Here is a 20081-nt window from a genome sequence, read left to right on the forward strand (position 1 = left end):
TAAAACAAGTCAAAATGAGGCTCAGTAGTGTGTGTGGCCTCCACGTGCCTGTATGACCTCCCTACAACGCCTGGGCATGCTCCTGATGAGGTGGCGGATGGTCTCCTGAGGGATCTCCTCCCAGACCTGGACTAAAGCATCCGCCAACTCCTGGACAGTCTGTGGTGCAACGTGGCGTTGGTGGATGGAACGAGACATGATGTCCCAGATGTGCTCAATTGGATTCAGGTCTGGGGAACGGGCAGGCCAGTCCATAGCATCAATGCCTTCCTCTTGCAGGAACTGCTGACACACTCCAGCCACATGAGGTCTAGCATTGTCTTGCATTAGGAGGAACCCAGGGCCAACTGCATCAGCATATGGTCTCACAAGGGGTCTGAGGATCTCATCTCGGTACCTAATGGCAGTCAGGCTACCTCTGCGAGCACATGGAGGGCTGTGCGGCCCCCCAAAGAAATGCCACCCCACACCATGACCGACCCACCGCCAAACCGGTCATGCTGGAGGATGTTGCAGGCAGCAGAACGTACTCCACGGCGTCTCCAGACTCTGTCACGTCTGTCACGTGCTCAGTGTGAACCTGCTTTCATCTGTGAAGAGCACAGGGCGCCAGTGGTGAATTTGCCAATCTTGGTGTTCTCTGGCAAATGTCAAACGTCCTGCACGGTGTTGGGCTGTAAGCACAACCCCCACCTGTGGACGTCGGGCCCTCATACCACCCTCATGGAGTCTGTTTCTGACCGTTTGAGCAGACACATGCACATTTGTGGCCTGCTGGAGGTCATTTTGCAGGGCTCTGGCAGTGCTCCTCCTGCTCCTCCTTGCACAAAGGCGGAGGTAGCGGTCCTGCTGCTGGGTTGTTGCCCTCCTACGGCCTCCTCCCCGTCTCCTGATGTACTGGCCTGTCTCCTGGTAGCGCCTCCATGCTCTGGACACTACACTGACAGACACAGCAAACCTTCTTGCCACAGCTCGCATTGATGTGCCATCCTGGATGAGCTGCACTACCTGAGCCACTTGTGTGGGTTGTAGACTCCGTCTCATGCTACCACTAGAGTGAAAGCACCGCCAGCATTCAAAAGTGACCAAAACATCAGCCAGGAAGCATAGGAACTGAGAAGTGGTCTGTGGTCACCACCTGCAGAACCACTCCTTTATTGGGGGTGTCTTGCTAATTGCCTATAATTTCCACCTGTTGTCTATTCCATTTGCACAACAGCATGTGAAATTTATTGTCAATCAGTGTTACTTCCTAAGTGGACAGTTTGATTTCACAGAAGTGTGATTGACTTGGAGTTACATTGTGTTGTTTGTGTTCCGTTTATTTTTTGGAGCAGTATATATTTTTTTTAACATTTTGCCTAGAGAAGTTCTGAGATTACTGCATGTTGGTTGTTCAAAGTAAATAATTATCCAAGTTTATGGGCACGCCTCATCTACCTAGCAGGGCGGTATCTGCATTCGCTATGAATGCTGGACTTTGTGGTTCACTATGAGCAGGAAGGTGGACGATTATGAGATGGAGGTGTAGCTATACCGAGTGTGCTGTGCACCAGACCGAGTTCTGGAGGTGAAATGGAAGTGAATGAGGGTGAGTTAAGTGAGGTGGAAGGTGTCAAGCCTGACATCAATGGTCATGATAAAGAAAAATCTGGTCCAGTAGGAGTGACCTTTTTGGAGAAAGTGGATCCTTGCATTTTGGTGGATACATATGTAGTTTCAGGGTGGGTGGTAAAAGAGTTGGGTGAAGGTAACCTGTAGTGGACTTGTGATATTTGTTTGTGGTTCTTTGGCCTAGAGGGAGCAGGCGCTCCCTGTTACGCAACTTGGGTCAAGATCTGTTTCTTGCATTGCGCTTAAGAATAGGACATTGAAAGGAGTGATTTCTGGAGTAGCGTTAAGTGTGTTGGTAGAGCAAGTTATGTTGAAGAGTCCTGATGTTTGTGACACCCGCTGTTTAGTGCGTCGCAGACCCGGTGGTGAGTTTGGTGAAACCGAGGAGTCACTATCAGTCCTTTTTGTTTTCGAGTATTTACCTGACAAAGTCATGTTAGAATATCTCAGTTATCCTGTTTAGAGCTTTTGTGCTGAATCTACTGCGGTGTTTCAGGTGCATCGTTTATGGTCATGTCGCAACAGTGTGTAAGAGGGAGATTTCAAGATGTAGGAAGTGTGCAGGAGGGCATGGGACAGAGGATTGTGTAGTTTCGGTGGATAAAGTTGTGTGTGTCAACTGTAGGGGTGCCCATGCTGCTGGGGATCGGAAGTGTCCGGTGCGAGAGAGGCAGGTGGAGGTGGGCAGATTCAGAGTAGTGGGTCAAGGTTGAGGGATCCTGAGAGGATCCCTGTGAGTAGTGGATTTGTGCCAGCACAGAGGGATAAGCCAAGTGGTACAGTATATGCTTCAGTAAGGTTGGCTTGTCAGCGTTCATAGCAATGGTTATCAACTGTTCTGCAGAAATGGAATGTAAAATCACAGAAAATATATGTTGTGGTGATATGGTGCAGGAGCAGATATGGTCAAAGTAGTGGAATGAGGTAGTGGGTTTTTATTGAGTATAGGATTAGTTGGAAGGGTGTTTTTTAAATATATATTTAATATTATTATTATAATAAAAAAATATAATTTTGTATCACAAAGTATAATGGATTTATATTACAGTCCAGTTGGGGCCGGTAATGCAACATATTGGAGGCCAACCTCTATTAAACCCCAAAGAAGAACACTATGAGCAGCCAAATCCACAGGGAGTCAAAATGTCACAATTCTTCCAGTGAAAGGAAAACGCACAAATGCGCTTGTTCTAGCTTGTGGTTTTCATAATGGCGACGTTTATGACAAAAACGTAATGTTGTTAATAAAGTATTGACTATATGCCGTGACGGAGCCAGGGTGAAATGTCCCTTTTAATTCAATCTTGCGGATTAACATAGGCAAATGATTTCATGAAGTGAAATGATTATCTGTCTTCATTGTTTACGTTCGGATATTGATTGAACAAACCGTACACTGATCCACCTCAGACTACTAATTATTGTGATTCCTATGGTCCAACTCAAGGTGTAATATAAAGAAATGCACCCCCCCCCCCACCCCAACTTTACAAATATTTTCACATGATCCTCCCCTTGTACTGTAAAATAAATTGAATACCCTCCCCCCTCATAGAATTATCTCAAAATAATGTTTAGACCACAAATAACAACTGTAGCGACCCTGTGTTTAAAAAAAAACGTGCATATCAACTTTGAAACTTCAGCGTTATTTTGTGGCACAGTTGATGCCACGCAGGGCTATGGGCCAGAAGGTTGAGGGTTTGCTGACGACCACAGACAAGCTCACTCTCTCTGTCTTTCATTACTTCACGATCAGAGCCGGTTGCAGACATTGATCTGCTAGGGGTAATCAGATGTTCAAAATGTTGATGCCATGTTTATAATTATATAAAATATATGCAACACATTTTCCACCAACAGGTTTCTGTGCCAACGCACCACACAACCAATGAACAAAACATACCGACTTCGGGCGCTTCAATATCATAGTTTGCGTTTTCAGCACCACAGCATCGAAGGCTTGGTTTGACAATCTCGGAATGTCATTCTTTTTGGTGTTTTGTAACAGATGTCTCTTTCCATTCATCAGTTGGCCTCTGCACAGTTTGGATTGCTTGATTGATTTTATTTGTCAGTAAAAAAATATATATACACATTTACACAAATCATTTAAAAAAGTGACGGGGATTGCAATATATACAGTACTAGTCAAAAGTTTGGACACACCTACTCATTCAAGGGTTTTTCTTAATTTTTTAAAATGTTCTACCTTGTAGAATAATAGTGAAGACATCAAAACTATGAAATAACACATGGGATCATGTAGTAACCAAAAAAGTGTTAAACAAATAAAAATCTATTTTATATTTGAGATTCTTTGAAGTAGCCAGCCTTTGCCTTGATGACAGCTTTGCACACTCTTGGCATTCTCTCAACCAGCTTCACCTGGAATGTTTTAAAACAGTCTTGGAAGTCCCCACATATGCGGAGCACTTTCTGGCTGCTTTTCCTTCACTTTGTGTTCCAACTCATCCCAAACCATCTCAATTGGGTTGAGGTTGGGTGATTGTTAGTGGCACAGTGGTGCTAGAGTGCTAGAGGCGTCACTACAGACCCTGGTTCGATTCCAGGCTGTATCACAACCGGCCGTTATTGGGAGTCCCATAGGACAGCGCACAATTGGCCCAGCGTCGTCTGGGTTAGGGTTTGGCCGGGGTAGGCCGTCATTGTAAATAAGAATTTGTTCTTATCCGACTTTCCTAGTTAAATAAAGGTTAATTAAATTAAATTAATTGTGGAGGCCAGGTCATCTAATGCAGCACTCCATCACTCTCCTTCTTCATCAAATAGCCCATACACAGCCTGGAGGTGTGTTGGGTCATTGTCCTGTTGAAAAACCAATGATAGTCCCTCTAAGCGCAAACCAGATGGGATGGCGTATCGCTGCAGAATGTTGTGGTAGCTATGCTGGTTAAGTGTGCCTTGAATTCTAAATAAATCGCTGACAGTGTCACTAGCAAAGCACCCCCACACCACCTCCATGCTTCACGGTGGGAACCACACATTAGGAGATCATCCGTTCACCTACTCTGCGTCTCACAAAGACACAGCGGTTGGAACCAAAAATCACAAATCACAACAAAGGACAAAGGACAAATTTCCACCGGTCTAATGTGCATTGCTCGTGTTTCTTGGCCCAAGCAAGTCTCTTCTTCTTATTGGTGTCCTTTTAGTAGTGGTTTCTTTACAGCAATTCGATCATGAAGGTCTGATTCACGCAGTCTCCTCTGAACAGTTGATGTTGAGATGTGCCTGTTACTTTAACCCTGTAGAAAATTGTAAAAATAAAGATAAACCCTTTAATAAGTAGTTGTGTCCAAACTTTTGACTGGTACAGTACATATTTTTACCCTGGATTTAGATGAATAAATTACAATTTAAATAGGTGAAAATACTAAGTGATATTGATAGCGTTAAACCTGTGTTACTGTATCAATGACTGTCTTAACACCAACAAAGTGTCTTAATAGGGCGTTGGGCCACCACAAGCCATAATTGCTTCAATGCACCTTGGCATCACCTCTACAGGTGTCTGGAACTCTATTGAAGGGATGTGACACCATTCTACCAAGAGAAACTCCATATTTTGGTGTTTTGTTGATGGTGGTGAAAAACGCTGTCCCAGGAGCTGCTCCAGTCTTCAATTGGGTTGAGATTTGGTGACTAGACAGCCATGGTATATATCATTTTCCTAGCTACTGCATATAGCCTGTCTTTTAACTGTTGTTTTTATTTCTTTACTTACCTATTGTTCACCTAACACCTTTTTTGCACTATTGGTTAGAGCCTGTAAGTAAGCATTTCACTGTAAGGTCTACTAAACCTGTTGTATTCGGCGCACGTGACAAATAAACTTTGATTTGATTTTCATGCTCATCAAACCATTCAGTGACCACTTGTGGATGGGGGAATTATCATTCAATGGGTGCATAGCCATGGTAGCCAAAATAATTGCCTGCCTAGAATGACCCTAAGCATGATGAGATGTTAATTTCTTAATTAACTCAGGAACCACACCTGTGTAGAAGCACCTGCTTTCAATACACTTTCTATCCCTTATTTACTCAAGTGTTTTCATTATTTTGGCAGTTACCTTTACATACCAGCACTTCCAACTGGGGAAAACATTTGTTGAAATCAACATTGTTTCCACGTCATTTCAACATCAAAAATCAAAAATGTAATGTCATGACATTAAATCAATGTGGAAAACTGATTGGATTTGCAAAAAGTCACCCACCATTTAACCTAAATACAATAACATGGTGACATTTGTTGTTGATTTCACGTTGAATTCACATTAGTTGAAAACTCAACATAATGTTAATCAAAACTAGACATTGAAATGAGGTCTAATCCCGAGTGGGTTCCTTCCAACATAGAAACTATGGATATCAGTTTTACTGTAACTACCGGACATCTTTACACCACAGTATTTCCCCTCAATTATTGAATTAGCAAGTCCTTGATCTCACAAGGTATTTGGAATTATATTTTTGTCAATTATTGATCAAATTCATATTGGTTTTATATGTTAGAATATAACATACGTAACACATGATGGATATGCAGGAGTAAATTGTATTGATAATTTTCCTTTGTTCAACAGATGCAAAATCCAACATACATAACCAAAAGAATGTGGACACCTGCTCATCTAACATCTCATTCCAGAATCATGGGCATTAATATGGAGTTGGTCCCCCTTTGCTGCTATAACAGCCTTCACTCTTCTTAGAAGGCTTTCCACTACATGTTGGAACATTGCTGCGGGGACTTGCTTCCATTCAGCCACAAGATTACTAGTGAGGTTGGGCACTGATGTTGGGCGATTACGCCTGGCTCGCAGTCGACGTTCCAATTCATCCCAAAGGTGTTTGATGGAGTTGAGACAGGGCTCTGTGCAGGCCAGTCAAGTTCTTCCACACCGATCTCGACAAACCATTTCATTTCGGTATGGACTTCACTTTGTGCACGAGAGGATTGCCATGCTGAAACAGGAAAGGGCCGTCCCCAAAATGTTGCCACAATGTTGGAAGCACAGAATCGTCTAGAATGTCATTGTGTGTTGTAGCATTAAGATTTCCCTTCACTGGAACCAAGGGGCCAACCCGAACCATGAAAAACAGCCCCAGACCATTATCACATTACACCATTCCTCTACACTACTCTATAGGCTGGTTCCCTAGCCTCACACTAACCCTAGCAGATACATTTCCTGCCGTTCTGCCCTTGAGCAAGGCACTTAACCCCCCACAATTGCTCTCCATTCAGGGGTGCTGCACTGCAGATAACCCTTTGCCTCTCAACATGTGTTTGTGTATCTGGGGGTGTTGGGAAAGGCAGAAGACAAAATTACCATTCTATCCAATGGACAACAAAGTTGGATTGTAATCTATTCTGGTTTCCCAGACTCACATTAAGCCTACTGCTGGATTAATAAACCTAGTCCAGGACTACGGAGCACTTTAAACCTAGTCCAGAGGGCCGTATGTCTCAAGTGTCTCAGAATAGAAGGGCTGATTTAGGATCAGTTTTGCCTTTTACATCATAATGAGTAAAATTACATGGACCGAGGGAACCTGATCCCATATCAGCACTCCTACCCTGAGATGCTTGATACATGTGGATCCTGGACTCAGAAATACCCATCAGGCTTTACTTCTTTCCAAGATCAACTGGGTCATATTCATTACGGCAGAACATAGCAAAATGTTATGAAAATGGAAACAAGTGTGTCTTATTCGACAAGTTCAGGTAGCCCCTCCCTGTTTGATGATTATTAATCCTCTTGACAAATTTAAAATGTTAAAGTATTTTTAAATGGTATTGGCTTGCCGATTCCCTCTAATTGAAGAGATATGGTAATGTGGTAATAAATAGCTTCTAGCAGTGGAACATTTCAGATAGAAATGTCATGAATAGAGCAACATTTTGCCATACTGAACGCACCACGGAAGGAGAGAGAAACATTTTAACAAGTTAAAAGCATAATTACCTATTAGTAATTTAATAGGATCTCTGTGGTTAAAATCTTGACAATAGATCAGACATAATGATTTATTCCAGTTTCTTAGATTACATCAAGGTCAGACACACCGGCAGAGAAATAGTTTGATGAATTTATCGGGAACTGAATCTCTAGCGAACAGTAGAGGAGCAGCAGCACAGATTTTGAAGGCCAGAACCTCAACAGACATACAGCCATCCACGAGATGAACTCTCTGTAGTTTGAAGGAAGTTGCTAACTAGCGTCCATTGCATTAACACAAGTTAGCAATCGCTCGGGAAACTACCTTATACTTCCTTCAAACTGCACGCAGAGACATACAAATGGTATCCATGAGTTCATCGGACTCTGAGTAAGTAGAAAAAAGGATAGCAAAAATCATGCACTATCCCTTTAAAATGTCAAGCTTAATTGCCAAAATCACTTTAAAAAGACATCCACCGGTGATTTTTTTATTTTTATGTTTCCTGTTGAAAAGCGATATCCCAAGTATATAAATAGAGACTGGAGTAGGCCTTTAAAGGTCATTTCTGATTGAGCCGCGAACGCGGGAACATTGCCATTAAAAGCTGCATAGCCAACAAAGGGCGATGGGATTTAATCCTGGCCTCAGTGTGCGTCTGTGAGACTACATACAACAGACTCATACTAATAAAACTAACACCAGCATAGATGGATGGTACAATGTGATTTCATAAATTCATTCACTATCCTAGAGGACTGGTCCTGATAGATCTCATAGGAAGTTCACCTGGTATGGAGTAGAAAACTGTTTTGTTTTGAAATAATACAATAACATTGGCCTGGTACCAAATGTTACTTAGTGCAGTAGTACTAGGGCAGGCGTTTTCAAAGTCTGAGACAGTGGGCCTCCATTCAGAGAACATCAAGACAACCGCGCCCCAAAAGCTGGGACACCTCTTTTTTAAAAATGTATTTATTCATTATTAGAGAACTGAATACAGTTTGATTTGGATTTCCTTACATGAAACTCTGGCGGAAGCGTGCCTCACACTTTGAAAACCTCTGTACTAGGGATGTCTTCCCCTGTTCGTAGGAAGAATTGATTCCTGATCAGTACTGTCGTTGGGTCTCCTGTACGATGTGTGTGTGTCTCTCACTGCTCGTTCCTCCACTCTGGTTCGATCTGCTGCTGAACCTCACTCTCCTCTGTCTCCACTGGATGTGTGCGAGAGTCAAACAGTTAACCTCCAAAATTAAACATTTCTTTTATATTTTTTAACAGTTTGAAGTGTACGTGCATTTGTCTGTGTGTGTGTTACCGTGGGGATCAGCCTGTAAGCAGAGGGCAGCTAGGCGTTCCACCACCTCCTCCTCTCCCTCAGCCTGGGAGGAGTCAAACCCTGTCTTCCCCCCCGCCTGGGAACAGAACTGGAGGAACCTGGAGGGGGAGAGAGAGAGGGGTTAGGGTTCCTTAGGTGATTCATTCCTACAGTTTACAACAGTTTAAAAGTACAAAAAAGTCAGAGGATGACGCTTGAAAGTGTTTAATACAATTATATATATATAAATAAACCCTGGAATGAGTAGGTGTGTCCAATGTGTTGACTGGTACTATATAAACTCAGCAAAAAAAAAAAAGAAAAGTCCCCTTTTCAGGACCCTGTCTTTTAAAAATAGTTTGTAAAAATCCCAAAAACTCCACAGATCTTCATTGTAAAGGGTTTAAACACATTTCCCATGCTTGTTCAATGAACCACAAACAATTAATGAACAAGCACCTGTGGAACGGTCATTAAGACACTAACAGCTTACAGTCGACAATTAAGGTCACAGTTATGAAAACTTAGGACACTAAAAGAGACCTTTCTACTGACTCTGAAAAACACCAAAGAAAGATGCCCAGGGTCCCTGCTCATCTGCGTGAACGTGCCTTAGGCATGCTGCAAGGATGCATGAGGACTGCAATGGCAATAAAATGCAATGTCCGTACAGGGAGACAGGACGGACAGCTGATCAGTTTATATATACAGTACCAGTCAAAAGTTGACACCTACTCATTCCAGGTTTATCTATATTTATACATTGTAGAATAATAGTGAAGACATCAAAACTATGAAATACCACATATGGAATCATGTAATAACCATAAAAGTGTTAAACCAAACAAAATATACAGTTGAAGTCAGAAGTTTACACAGTTTTTCACAATTCCTGTAAAAATCCTAGTAAAAATTCCCTGTCTTAGGTCAGTTAGGATCACCACTTTATTTTAAGAATGTGAAATGTCAAAATAGAGAGAATGATTTATTTCAGCTTTTATTTCTTTCATCACATTCCCAGTGGGTCAGAAGTTTACATTCACTCAATTAGTATTTGGGAGCATTGCCTTTAAATTGTTTCACTTGGGTCAAACATTTCGGGTAGCCTTCCACAAGCTTCCCACAATAAGTTGGGTGAATTTTGGCCCATTCCTCCTGACAGAGCTGGTGTAACGGAGTCAGGTTTGTAGGCCTCCTTGCTCGCACACGCTTTTTCAGTATTGCCCACAAATTTTCTATAGGATTGAGGTCAGGGCTTTGTGATGGCCACTCCAATACCTTGACTTTGTTGTCCTTAAGCCATTTTGCCACAACTTTGGAAGTAAGCTTAGGGTCATTGTCCATTTGGAAGACCCATTTGTGACCAAGCTTTAACTTCCTGACTGATGTCTTGAGATGTTGCTTCAATATATCCACATAATTTTCCATCCTCATGATGCCATCTATTTTGTGAAGTGCACCAGTCCCTCCTGCAGCAAAGCAACCCCCACAACATGATGCTACCACCCCCGTACTTCACGGTTGGGATGGTGTTCTTCAGCTTGCAAGCATCCCCCTTTTTCCTCCAAACATAACGATGGTCATTAAGTCCAAACAGTTCTATTTTTGTTTCATCAGACCAGAGGACACTTCTCAAAAAAGTACAATCTTTGTCCCCATGTGCAGTTGCAAACCGTAGTCTGGCTTTTTTTATGGCGGTTTTGGAGCAGTGGCTTCTTCCTTGCTGAGCGACCTTTCAGGTTATGTCGATATAGGACTTGTTTTACTGTGGATATAGATACTTTTGTACCTGTTTCCTCCAGCATCTTCACAAGGTCCTTTGCTGTTGTTCTGGGATTGATTTGCACTTTTCGCACCAAAGTACGTTCATCTCTAGGAGACAGAACGTGTCTTCTTCCTGAGCGGTATGACGGCTGTGTGGTCCCATGGTGTTTATACTTGCGTACTATTGTGTTTACAGATGAAATTGGTACCTTCAGGCATTTGGAAATTGCTCCCAAGGATGAACCAGACTTGTGGAGGTCTACAAATTGTTTTCTGAGGTCTTGGCTGATTTCTTTTGATTTCCCCATGATGTCAAGCAAAGAGACACTGAGTTTGAAGGTAGGCCTTGAAATACATCCACATGTACACCTCCAATTGACTCAAATGATGTCAATTAGCCTATCAGAAGCTTCTAAAGCCATGACATCATTTTCTGGAATTTTCCAAGCTGTTTAAAGGCACAGTCAACTTAGTGCGTGTAAACTTCTGACCCACTGGAATTGTGACACAGTGAATTAATCTGTCTAAACAATTGTTGGAAAAATTACTTGTGTCATGCACAAAGTAGATGTCCTAACCGACTTGCCAAAACTATAGTTTGTTAACAAGACATTTGTGGAGTGGTTGAAAAACGAGTTTTAATCACTCCAACCTAAGTGTATGTAAACTTCCGACTTCAACTGTATTTTATATTTGAGGTTCTTCAAAGTAGCCACCCTTTGCCTTGGTGACCGCTTTGTGCACTCTTGGTAATTCTTATTTACAATGACTGCCTACCCCGGCCAAATCCAGACAACATTGGGCCAATTGTGTGCCGCCCAATGGGACTCCCAATCACAACCGGATGTGATACAGCCTGGATTTGAACCAGGGACTGTAGTGACGCCTCTTGCACTGAGATGCAGTGCGTTAGAACACTGCGCCACCCAAGCAACAGGACCGTCATTGCACAACAGTGTGTTGTATTCAATTATTTGGTGACATTAATATATTTAGTATAGTCTTATCTAAAAAGGATAGCTTTTTAGTTTCACTATTTTTATTTAGAAATTCACTGAAGAATATTGTCCTCCACTTCTTCCTCTGAAGAGCCTCCACTGGTACCTACCTTCCCCATGTGGGGTCTCCTCTCAACCCTAAGGGTTAATTTTATTTAACCTTCATTTAACTAGGCAAGTCAGTTAAGAACAAAATTCTTATTTTACAATGACGGCCTACCCCAGCCAAACCCTCCCCTAACCAGGACGACGCTGGGCCAATTGAGCGCCGCCCTATGGGACTCCCGATCACGGCCGGTTGTGATACAGCCCGGGATCAAGCCAGGGTCTATAGTGACGCCTCTAGCACTGAGATGCAGTGCCTTAGACCTCTGCGCCACTCGGGTTAGGGTCAGTACGTACCTGCCCCAGGTGGGGTCTCCTCGCAGAATTAAGGGTCAGTACGTACCTGCCCCTGGTGGGGTCTCCTCGCAGAATTAAGGGTCAGTACGTACCTGCCCCTGGTGGGGTCTCCTCGCAGAATTAAGGGTCAGTACGTACCTGCCCCAGGTGGGGTCTCCTCGCAGAATTAAGGGTCAGTACGTACCTGCCCCAGGTGGGGTCTCCTCGCAGAATTAAGGGTCAGTACGTACCTGCCCCAGGTGGGGTCTCCTCGCAGAATTAAGGGTCAGTACGTACCTGCCCCAGGTGGGGTCTCCTCGCAGAATTAAGGGTCAGTACGTACCTGCCCCAGGTGGGGTCTCCTCGCAGAATTAAGGGTCAGTACGTACCTGCCCCAGGTGGGGTCTCCTCGCAGAATTAAGGGTCAGTACGTACCTGCCCCAGGTGGGGTCTCCTCGCAGAATTAAGGGTCAGTACGTACCTGCCCCAGGTGGGGTCTCCTCGCAGAATTAAGGGTCAGTACGTACCTGCCCCAGGTGGGGTCTCCTCGCAGAATTAAGGGTCAGTACGTACCTGCCCCAGGTGGGGTCTCCTCGCAGAATTAAGGGTCAGTACGTACCTGCCCCTGGTGGGGTCTCCTCGCAGAATTAAGGGTCAGTACGTACCTGCCCCTGGTGGGGTCTCCTCGCAGAATTAAGGGTCAGTACGTACCTGCCCCAGGTGGGGTCTCCTCGCAGAATTAAGGGTCAGTACGTACCTGCCCCTGGTGGGGTCTCCTCGCAGAATTAAGGGTCAGTACGTACCTGCCCCAGGTGGGGTCTCCTCGCAGAATTAAGGGTCAGTACGTACCTGCCCCTGGTGGGGTCTCCTCGCAGAATTAAGGGTCAGTACGTACCTGCCCCAGGTGGGGTCTCCTCGCAGAATTAAGGGTCAGTACGTACCTGCCCCTGGTGGGGTCTCCTCGCAGAATTAAGGGTCAGTACGTACCTGCCCCAGGTGGGGTCTCCTCGCAGAATTAAGGGTCAGTACGTACCTGCCCCAGGTGGGGTCTCCTCGCAGAATTAAGGGTCAGTACGTACCTGCCCCAGGTGGGGTCTCCTCGCAGCACTAAGGGGTTTCCCACCACGATCAGCAGGGCTTTGGCTCTGGTCACCGCCACGTTGAACCTCTGGACACATAGAGAGCAGGTGGTCAGCACTGTCACTGTGGTGTGTGTGTAGATCAAACTGTTTATGCACAAAAGTATATTCTTAGTGAACACTGTGTTCATATTCAGTCAATTTTAGGTCCTGCAGGCTGTCCAACACATAATAATGACACGAAAGTGCATTGTAATAGTGTAAAAGGCCCTTAGTTGATACTAAAAGGTTGTGTTCTATACCAATTTGAAGCGAGAAACGTTACTTGTTTGATAAGATTACAGATTTTCTCAAGGGATCCCATATAGGGTCCAAACTCCAAATTTGGGAACCACTGGTGTTGACATGTGTGTGTGTGTGCTGTGTGTGCAGTACAGTATACTGTGACACTGCCACATATAACAGTGCACAAATCAAGTGATATTATGAAAAATCACCATCGAGAAATGATATGAAATAATTCTCTGCCCTATGTTTAAATAATTCAATTTTGTATGAACGATAGATGTGGCCTAAAATGAGCACTACCACTTTAAGAAGTGCGCCGAAAATGTATTAGACACACAAAAGTATGTGTGAAAGAAATGTGTGGACTCGGCTAGTTCAGCCACACCTGTTGCTGACAGGTGTGTAAAATCAAGGCCACAGCCATTCAATCTCCATAGACAAACATTGGCAGTAGAATGGCCCATACTGAAGAGCTCCGTGACTTTCAATGTGGCACCTTCATAGGATGCCACCTTTCCAACAAGTCAGTTCGTCAAATTTCTGCCCTGCTAGAGCTGCCTCGGTCAACTGTAAGTGGTGTTATTGTGAAGTGGAAACGTCTAGAAGTAACAACGGCTCAGTCACGAAGGGGTGGGCCACACAAGCTCACAGAACTGGACCGCCGAGTGCTGAAGCGCATGTTTAAAGTACATTTTTACGAGCTGTGAAATGAATGGCGTCACATGATCAATGGCTTTGTCCATTCATATAAAAAGTTGCAACATCCATTTTCGGACTTATGAATGATATCTACCCATTGATTCTTGAAGAATATCATTTTGAAATGCCTCATGAGCTTAGTTCAATTGCGTACTCCACCAGAAACCAAAATATAAGCTTGTTTTACTCCAATGTTTGTAAACGATGCAAATATAAACAAACACTGTATAGCCTCAAAACACAGTTCAAACTGTCATTTTGATATAATGGCATCCATAGCTTTGTCTATGAATTTGAGAATGGTTAAATATATCCAGGCCCATCCTGACCGCTTTTTTATTGATTCAATTGAGGATTCTTTAAGGGTACTGTCTGATTGAAAATGTTTATGGAATATTTGTGTTTGTGAAAACTATGCGTTGAATTATATTACTTGTAGATTGATTTTATTTATTTTTGCTGAAGCATATTTTTGTCGAGAAAAGTGTTTGTGTTGGGTTTATTGAAATACATATTACTCAATTGACAAATCACCTACTGCGTTCCTGTTGTTTTTTCTTGCTAGAAGTCCTCTTAAATTGTATATTAAGTGTGTATATGTATGTACCTTCTCATTTTTGACGAAACCAAGGCTGAAGTATTGGTCGGTCTTGATGTAGTTGGCGCTGCTGCGGACCGTCGAGACCAGGATCACCCTCCTCTCCTGACCCTGGAACTCCTCCACTGACCCCACCTAACAGACACACGCACACATAGTTTAGCTCCGTACACAGCCGCGCACACACATGCCTCACAATACGCACGGAAGGTGCATCTCAATAGCTAATCGTAAACAGCATGTTATTGACATGGCAGCACTACCGTAGCTAGCAGAAGAGTGTAGGGGAGATTGTTACCAAACTGTAAACCACTTTAACTAGCTGTGAGCTAAACATCCTGGCTAACTGTGGGGTGAAACAATTTACATATTTACTGTTAATTAGCCACCGCAAATATCTGTAGCCCTTCACACTCGCAACCCGTATACAGGTTGAAAATGGCAGACTTGGTCACTGATAAGTGCTTTATTGGAACAGTGGCTGTACAGTAACATGCAATACATTATGTCAGACCTCAGGGTCTCTGCTTTACAGCGCTCTATGGGATTCAACTGACAGACGCTCTAAATGTGAGCACCAAGCACAACAACCAAATGCCCCAATCCCTAACGCAACTTTTTTGTTGTCTGAGAAAGAGGAATGCTGTAATTCAAGAGTACCGTAATTTCCGAACTATTAAGCGCACCTGAATATAAAAATATATATTATTTTGAACATAAATAAGCCGCACGTCTATAAGCCGCAGGTGCCTACCGGTGCATTGAAACAAATGAACTTTACACAGGCTTTAACGAAACACGGCTTGTAACAAAAATAAATTGGCATTAATGAAACACGGCTTGTAAAAAGAAATAAAAAATTAGCAGTAAGCTTTAGTTGTCTTTTTGCACTCAGTCAATTCCTCACGCTGCTGTTACCAACGTCTTATCATCGACTCATTAAGACCAAGCTCCCGTGCAGCAGCTCTATTTCCTTTTCCAACAGCCAGATCAATCGCCTTCAACTTGAAAGCTGCATCATATGCATTTCTCCGTGTCTTTGCCATGATGAGGGTGACAAAATGACTACCGTAATCAGAATGATGGGAAGTTTGAGAGCGCTCGATTTAATCTAAACAGTAAACAAAAAAGTTGTTTGACCGTAACCTCATTGGTCTAATGAAAGCTTCATGCCGCCAAAAAACTGAGCACGTCACAGAATGTGTTTTTTTTGGGCAATTTTTTTTTTTTAAGTGTGAAAAATCCATATATTTGCCGCGTCATTGTATAAGCCACGAGGTTCAAAGCCTGGTAAAAAAAAGTTGCGGCTTATAGTCCGGAATTTACGGTACTTGATGTGTTCTGAAAGATGAGACATTGAGGATGATAATGAACACCACTTTGATGTCAAACAAGCAAACCACACACCCCTGAGTTCAAATGTGCACTTCACCTTTCCATACTTATAAAACTCATGTCATCTACAGTATCAACCTTTAGGATCGCTATGTTTGATTTACAGTTACAAGGATGACATGACGTCATTTGTCCTGTTGTGAAGTGAATTGGCAGCGGAACACATGCCTGAATGCTCTCATGAATCCATTCTAAGTGCAGAATTTTTTTTATATCTGTTCCTCTGAACTTGTGAAAGCCTAGCACTGTAAGACGGTATTTTATAAATTAGCTAGTCATGTTGGCAATAGAATAAGCTTTCAAATGATGACCACCTGACCCAGATTGCGATTTATAAATGGAGCGTTTTTGGAATGCGTAACCAACAGTATTTGTGTGATGGTGGGGATGCAGGGTTGTGTTCCAAACAAACAAATACTCGTGTGCCGTCTTAAGTACCTCAACGGCACAGCTAGGAAAGCTAAAAAAAAAGCACCTAATAGTTGAAGTCTCTTTCCTTGAATCATAAAAGTGCATCGAAATGATTTAGTAACTGTCCACACTTTGGAGACGTGTAGCCACTTGAAGACACCAGGTAAACGTCTTATTCAAACCCTTCTCACATATTCTTATTATGTTACTGAATGTATCCAGATTATTTCTCTGAATTTGTTAGACAAATGCTGCGAAAAATACATTAAATGTAAATTGCACATAAAATCAACAGTGTAATTTTTGGATTCAGTCTTGTCTCCGGTTGTCCTCACCTTTGGTCTTATAATTTCCCCATAATCTCCAAAGTGTTCCCTTTCAATTGCTATATTTTACATGTACACTTTAGTCATTTAGCAGACGCTTTTATCCAGAGCGACTTACAGTGCATTCATTTTAAGATGCTATGTGGGACAACCACATATCAGTCATAGTAAGTACATTTTTCCTCAATAAAGTAACTGTCAGCAAAGTCAGAGCTTGTAAAGGGGGAAAAAAAGTCAAAGTGCGAGTGTTAGGGGGAGGCGGGAGGGTGCTGTGGGATTATTTAAGATACTCTTTGAAGAGGTAGGGTTTCAGAAGATGGGCAGGGACTGCTGTCCTAGCTTCAAGGGGAAACTGGTTCCACCATTGGGGTGCCAGAACAGAGAAGAGCTTGGACTGGGCTGAGCGGGAGCGGCCCTCCTGTAGGGGTTAGAGGCAAGAGACCAGGGGTGTAGGGTTTGAGCATAGCCTGAAGGTAGGGAGGGGCAGTTCCTCTTGCTGCTCTGTAGGCAAGTATCATGGTCTTGTAGTGGACGCGAGCTTCGACTGGAAGCCAGTGGAGTGTGCGGAGGAGCGGGGTGAACTTGGGAAGGTTTGATGGCACAAGCGGGGAGCCCAGCCAAGACTGAGTTGCAGTAGTCCAGACAGGAGATGACAAGAGCTTGGATTAGGACCTGCGTCGTGTCCTGTGTGAGGTGGGGTCATACTCTACGGGTGTTGTAGAGCATGAACCTGGAGGAGCGAGTCACTGCTGTGATGTTTGCAGAGAACAACAGGAAATAGTCCAGGGTCACGCCAAGGTTCTTTGCACTCTAGGAGGGGGACACTGGAGTTGTCAACCGTGATTTAGAGGTCTTGGAGTGGGCAGGCCTTTCCTCGGGAAGAGGAGCAACTCAGTCTTGTCGAGGTGGAGCTTGAGGTGTTGGGCAGACATTCAAGCTGAGATACTGTATCTGCCAGGTGTCAGAAGGAGGGGGGGGATATGAGTGTCATCCGCATAGCAATGATAGGAGAGAACAGTGACTTGGTGTATAGAGAGAAGAGGGCCTAGAACTGAGCTCTGGGGGACACCAGTAGTGATAGTACGTGGTACAGACAGATTCTCTCCACGTCACCTGGTAGGAGCGGCCTGCCAGGTAGGATGCAATCCAAGGGTGTGCAGAGACGCCCAGACCTGAGAGGGTGGAGAGCAGAATCTGATGGTTCATGGTGTCAAAGGCAGCAGATCTAGAAGGATGAGAACCAAGCAGAGAGTCCGCTTTGGCAATGAGGCGAGCCTCCGTGCCAGAAGAGCGCAACCTCGGTTGAGTGACCTGTCTTGAAGCCTGACTGGTTAGGGTCAGGAAGATCGTTCTGATAGAGATAGCGAAAGAGTCAGGTGGGACGCAGCCAATTGTTAAGGGATGAGTTGATGAGGGAAGTGAGAAGGTCTCCAGAGATGGGGTCGACTGGGCAGGTTGTCGGGCTGCTGTACCTCACTAGACTGGGTAGATGTCGTAAAACTTATTTTCAAAGTGGTTGACAAAGTGGTCCACAGGGGGGGGGGGGGGGATTAAGGAGGTGGAAAAGAGTTTCCTAGGGTTATAGGCAAAAGCTTGAAATTCAGTTTTAGAAAGTGGCTTTAGCCGCTGATACAGAGGAAGAGAAGGTATAGAGGAGGGAGTGAAAGGATGATAGGTCCTCTGGAAGTTTAGTTTTCCTCCTGTTCTGTAAGCATGCAATGAGTAACTCAGCCATGGAGCAGGAGGAGAGGGTCGAGCCGGACGGGAGGAAAGAGGACAGTGTCATAGGAAGCGGAAAGAGGAGAGTAGGGTCGAAGAGGCAGAATCAGGAAACAGGAGGGAGATTTAGCAGAAGGGAGAAGAGGAGAGCGTAGTGGGGGAGAGAGAGAGAGCGACAGCGCATGAGCATCTGGGCAGGGGCTGAGTGGGTAGGGTTGGCGGAGAGGGGGACAGAAAAGGAAACAAAGTAGTGATCAGAAACCTGCAGGGGGGTATGCATATACTGCTCATATTTATTCTGTTTGAACCATTTCAATTTTGCCCTATCGATATAGGCCTATTACCACAATTGTAAAGGGTTAAAGATAACAGAGTGACAGAGATTCAGTAGTGAGAAGAGAGAGACAGAGAGAGAAAGAGATTGGGACAATTCCACAGAGTTTTCTGTGCATATCAAAATGTATATCAAACAAAAAAACAATGATTGCAAAGGTAAACAAACCATACATATTTTTGCACAAGGACTACATTTTAACAATTTCCACAGAACATTTTACAGAAACACATTTACTTGAAAAACAGAATGACGGTTTGGCTGTTGGTGCCGTCATTCTTTTACCAAACTTAGCATCTGCACTGTTTTTCAAGTAAATGTGGTTTGTTTAACTTTGCAATCATTGGTTTTTGTTTGGCATATAGTTTAAAGTGAGTCTCAGCATCACTCTTACCGTGGAATTTCCCAGAGAGAGAGAGAGAGAGAGAAAGAGCTCGAGACAGACAGAAAGAGAGATTACTAAATCAATGTCTCTCCATACCTTCAGGTCTTTGATGCTGGTCGATTTGAAGTCTTTCTCCAGCGTCTTCAAGGCTTTACGGATCTTCTCCACCTTCACACAGAAACAAACATTCTATATGAGCTACGGCAGGGCTTTACAACTGCTGCCTCTGTAGCCGTCAAGTCCTTGTTACCTCCATCATTATTTCCTCAATTCCACTCAAAACACATTGGAAAGATGCAGCCCAGTGGTCCTGTATGGTAAAAGGTGCACTATGAAGAAATTACTTCGCCATTTCCTGGTTGCTAAAATTCTAATAGTATGCGTAATTTCAATTTATGTCACAAAATAAGCAGTCATTGAGCAGAGAATCATTGTACCATCTAATCCGCTGTGAAATATATTTTCCATAACCAAAAATATTGTATTTTCAGCTTTTGAGCTGGTGTTCAAAACTGGAAGTACGAGACACAAAAACAAAAAACTTAAGAACAGGAAGCATAAAATAGCACAAAGTACTGATCTACTGCTTCTTAGACTGGGTTTCAGTGGGAATGGCAGATCTACAACTCACATTTCTACAACTCCTATTATAGCTTTACGGGTTATACTGTATATATTTTATCTTATAGGGTGTGCCAGGCCCTCTATAGGGTTAGGGTTGTATATATTATATATGGTTAGAGTTATATATACTGAACAAAAATATAAAACGCAACATGTAAAGTCATGGTCCC

At 43.5% G+C, this 20081-nt stretch overlaps 1 protein-coding gene and 1 long non-coding RNA gene across 3 annotated transcripts in view; one reads left to right on the forward strand and one right to left on the reverse strand.

Annotated features, from left to right (window-relative positions):
• The first annotated feature begins 1466 nt into the window (after window positions 1-1466).
• On the forward strand, window positions 1467-8061 carry LOC123728217 (uncharacterized). The gene is made up of 2 exons (XR_006760101.1): window positions 1467-1591; window positions 6227-8061. It is a non-coding gene; the product is annotated as an uncharacterized lncRNA (long non-coding RNA).
• mov10 (helicase MOV-10) overlaps window positions 7664-20081 on the reverse strand; it is a 44343-nt gene continuing 31925 nt past the window's right edge. Inside the window, exons 19-23 of one of the 2 annotated variants that reach the window (XM_045698503.1) lie at window positions 19384-19455; window positions 14727-14852; window positions 13133-13221; window positions 8911-9029; window positions 7664-8806 (exon numbers count right to left, since the gene is read on the reverse strand). In XM_045698503.1, the coding sequence (XP_045554459.1) occupies window positions 8745-8806; window positions 8911-9029; window positions 13133-13221; window positions 14727-14852; window positions 19384-19455 (468 nt within the window). In that variant the 3' untranslated portion in view covers window positions 7664-8744. 2 annotated transcript variants of the gene reach the window in all.

The sequence above is a fragment of the Salmo salar genome, chromosome ssa17, assembly GCF_905237065.1.
Source record: "Salmo salar chromosome ssa17, Ssal_v3.1, whole genome shotgun sequence".
In the NCBI taxonomy this organism is placed as follows: domain Eukaryota; kingdom Metazoa; phylum Chordata; class Actinopteri; order Salmoniformes; family Salmonidae; genus Salmo; species Salmo salar.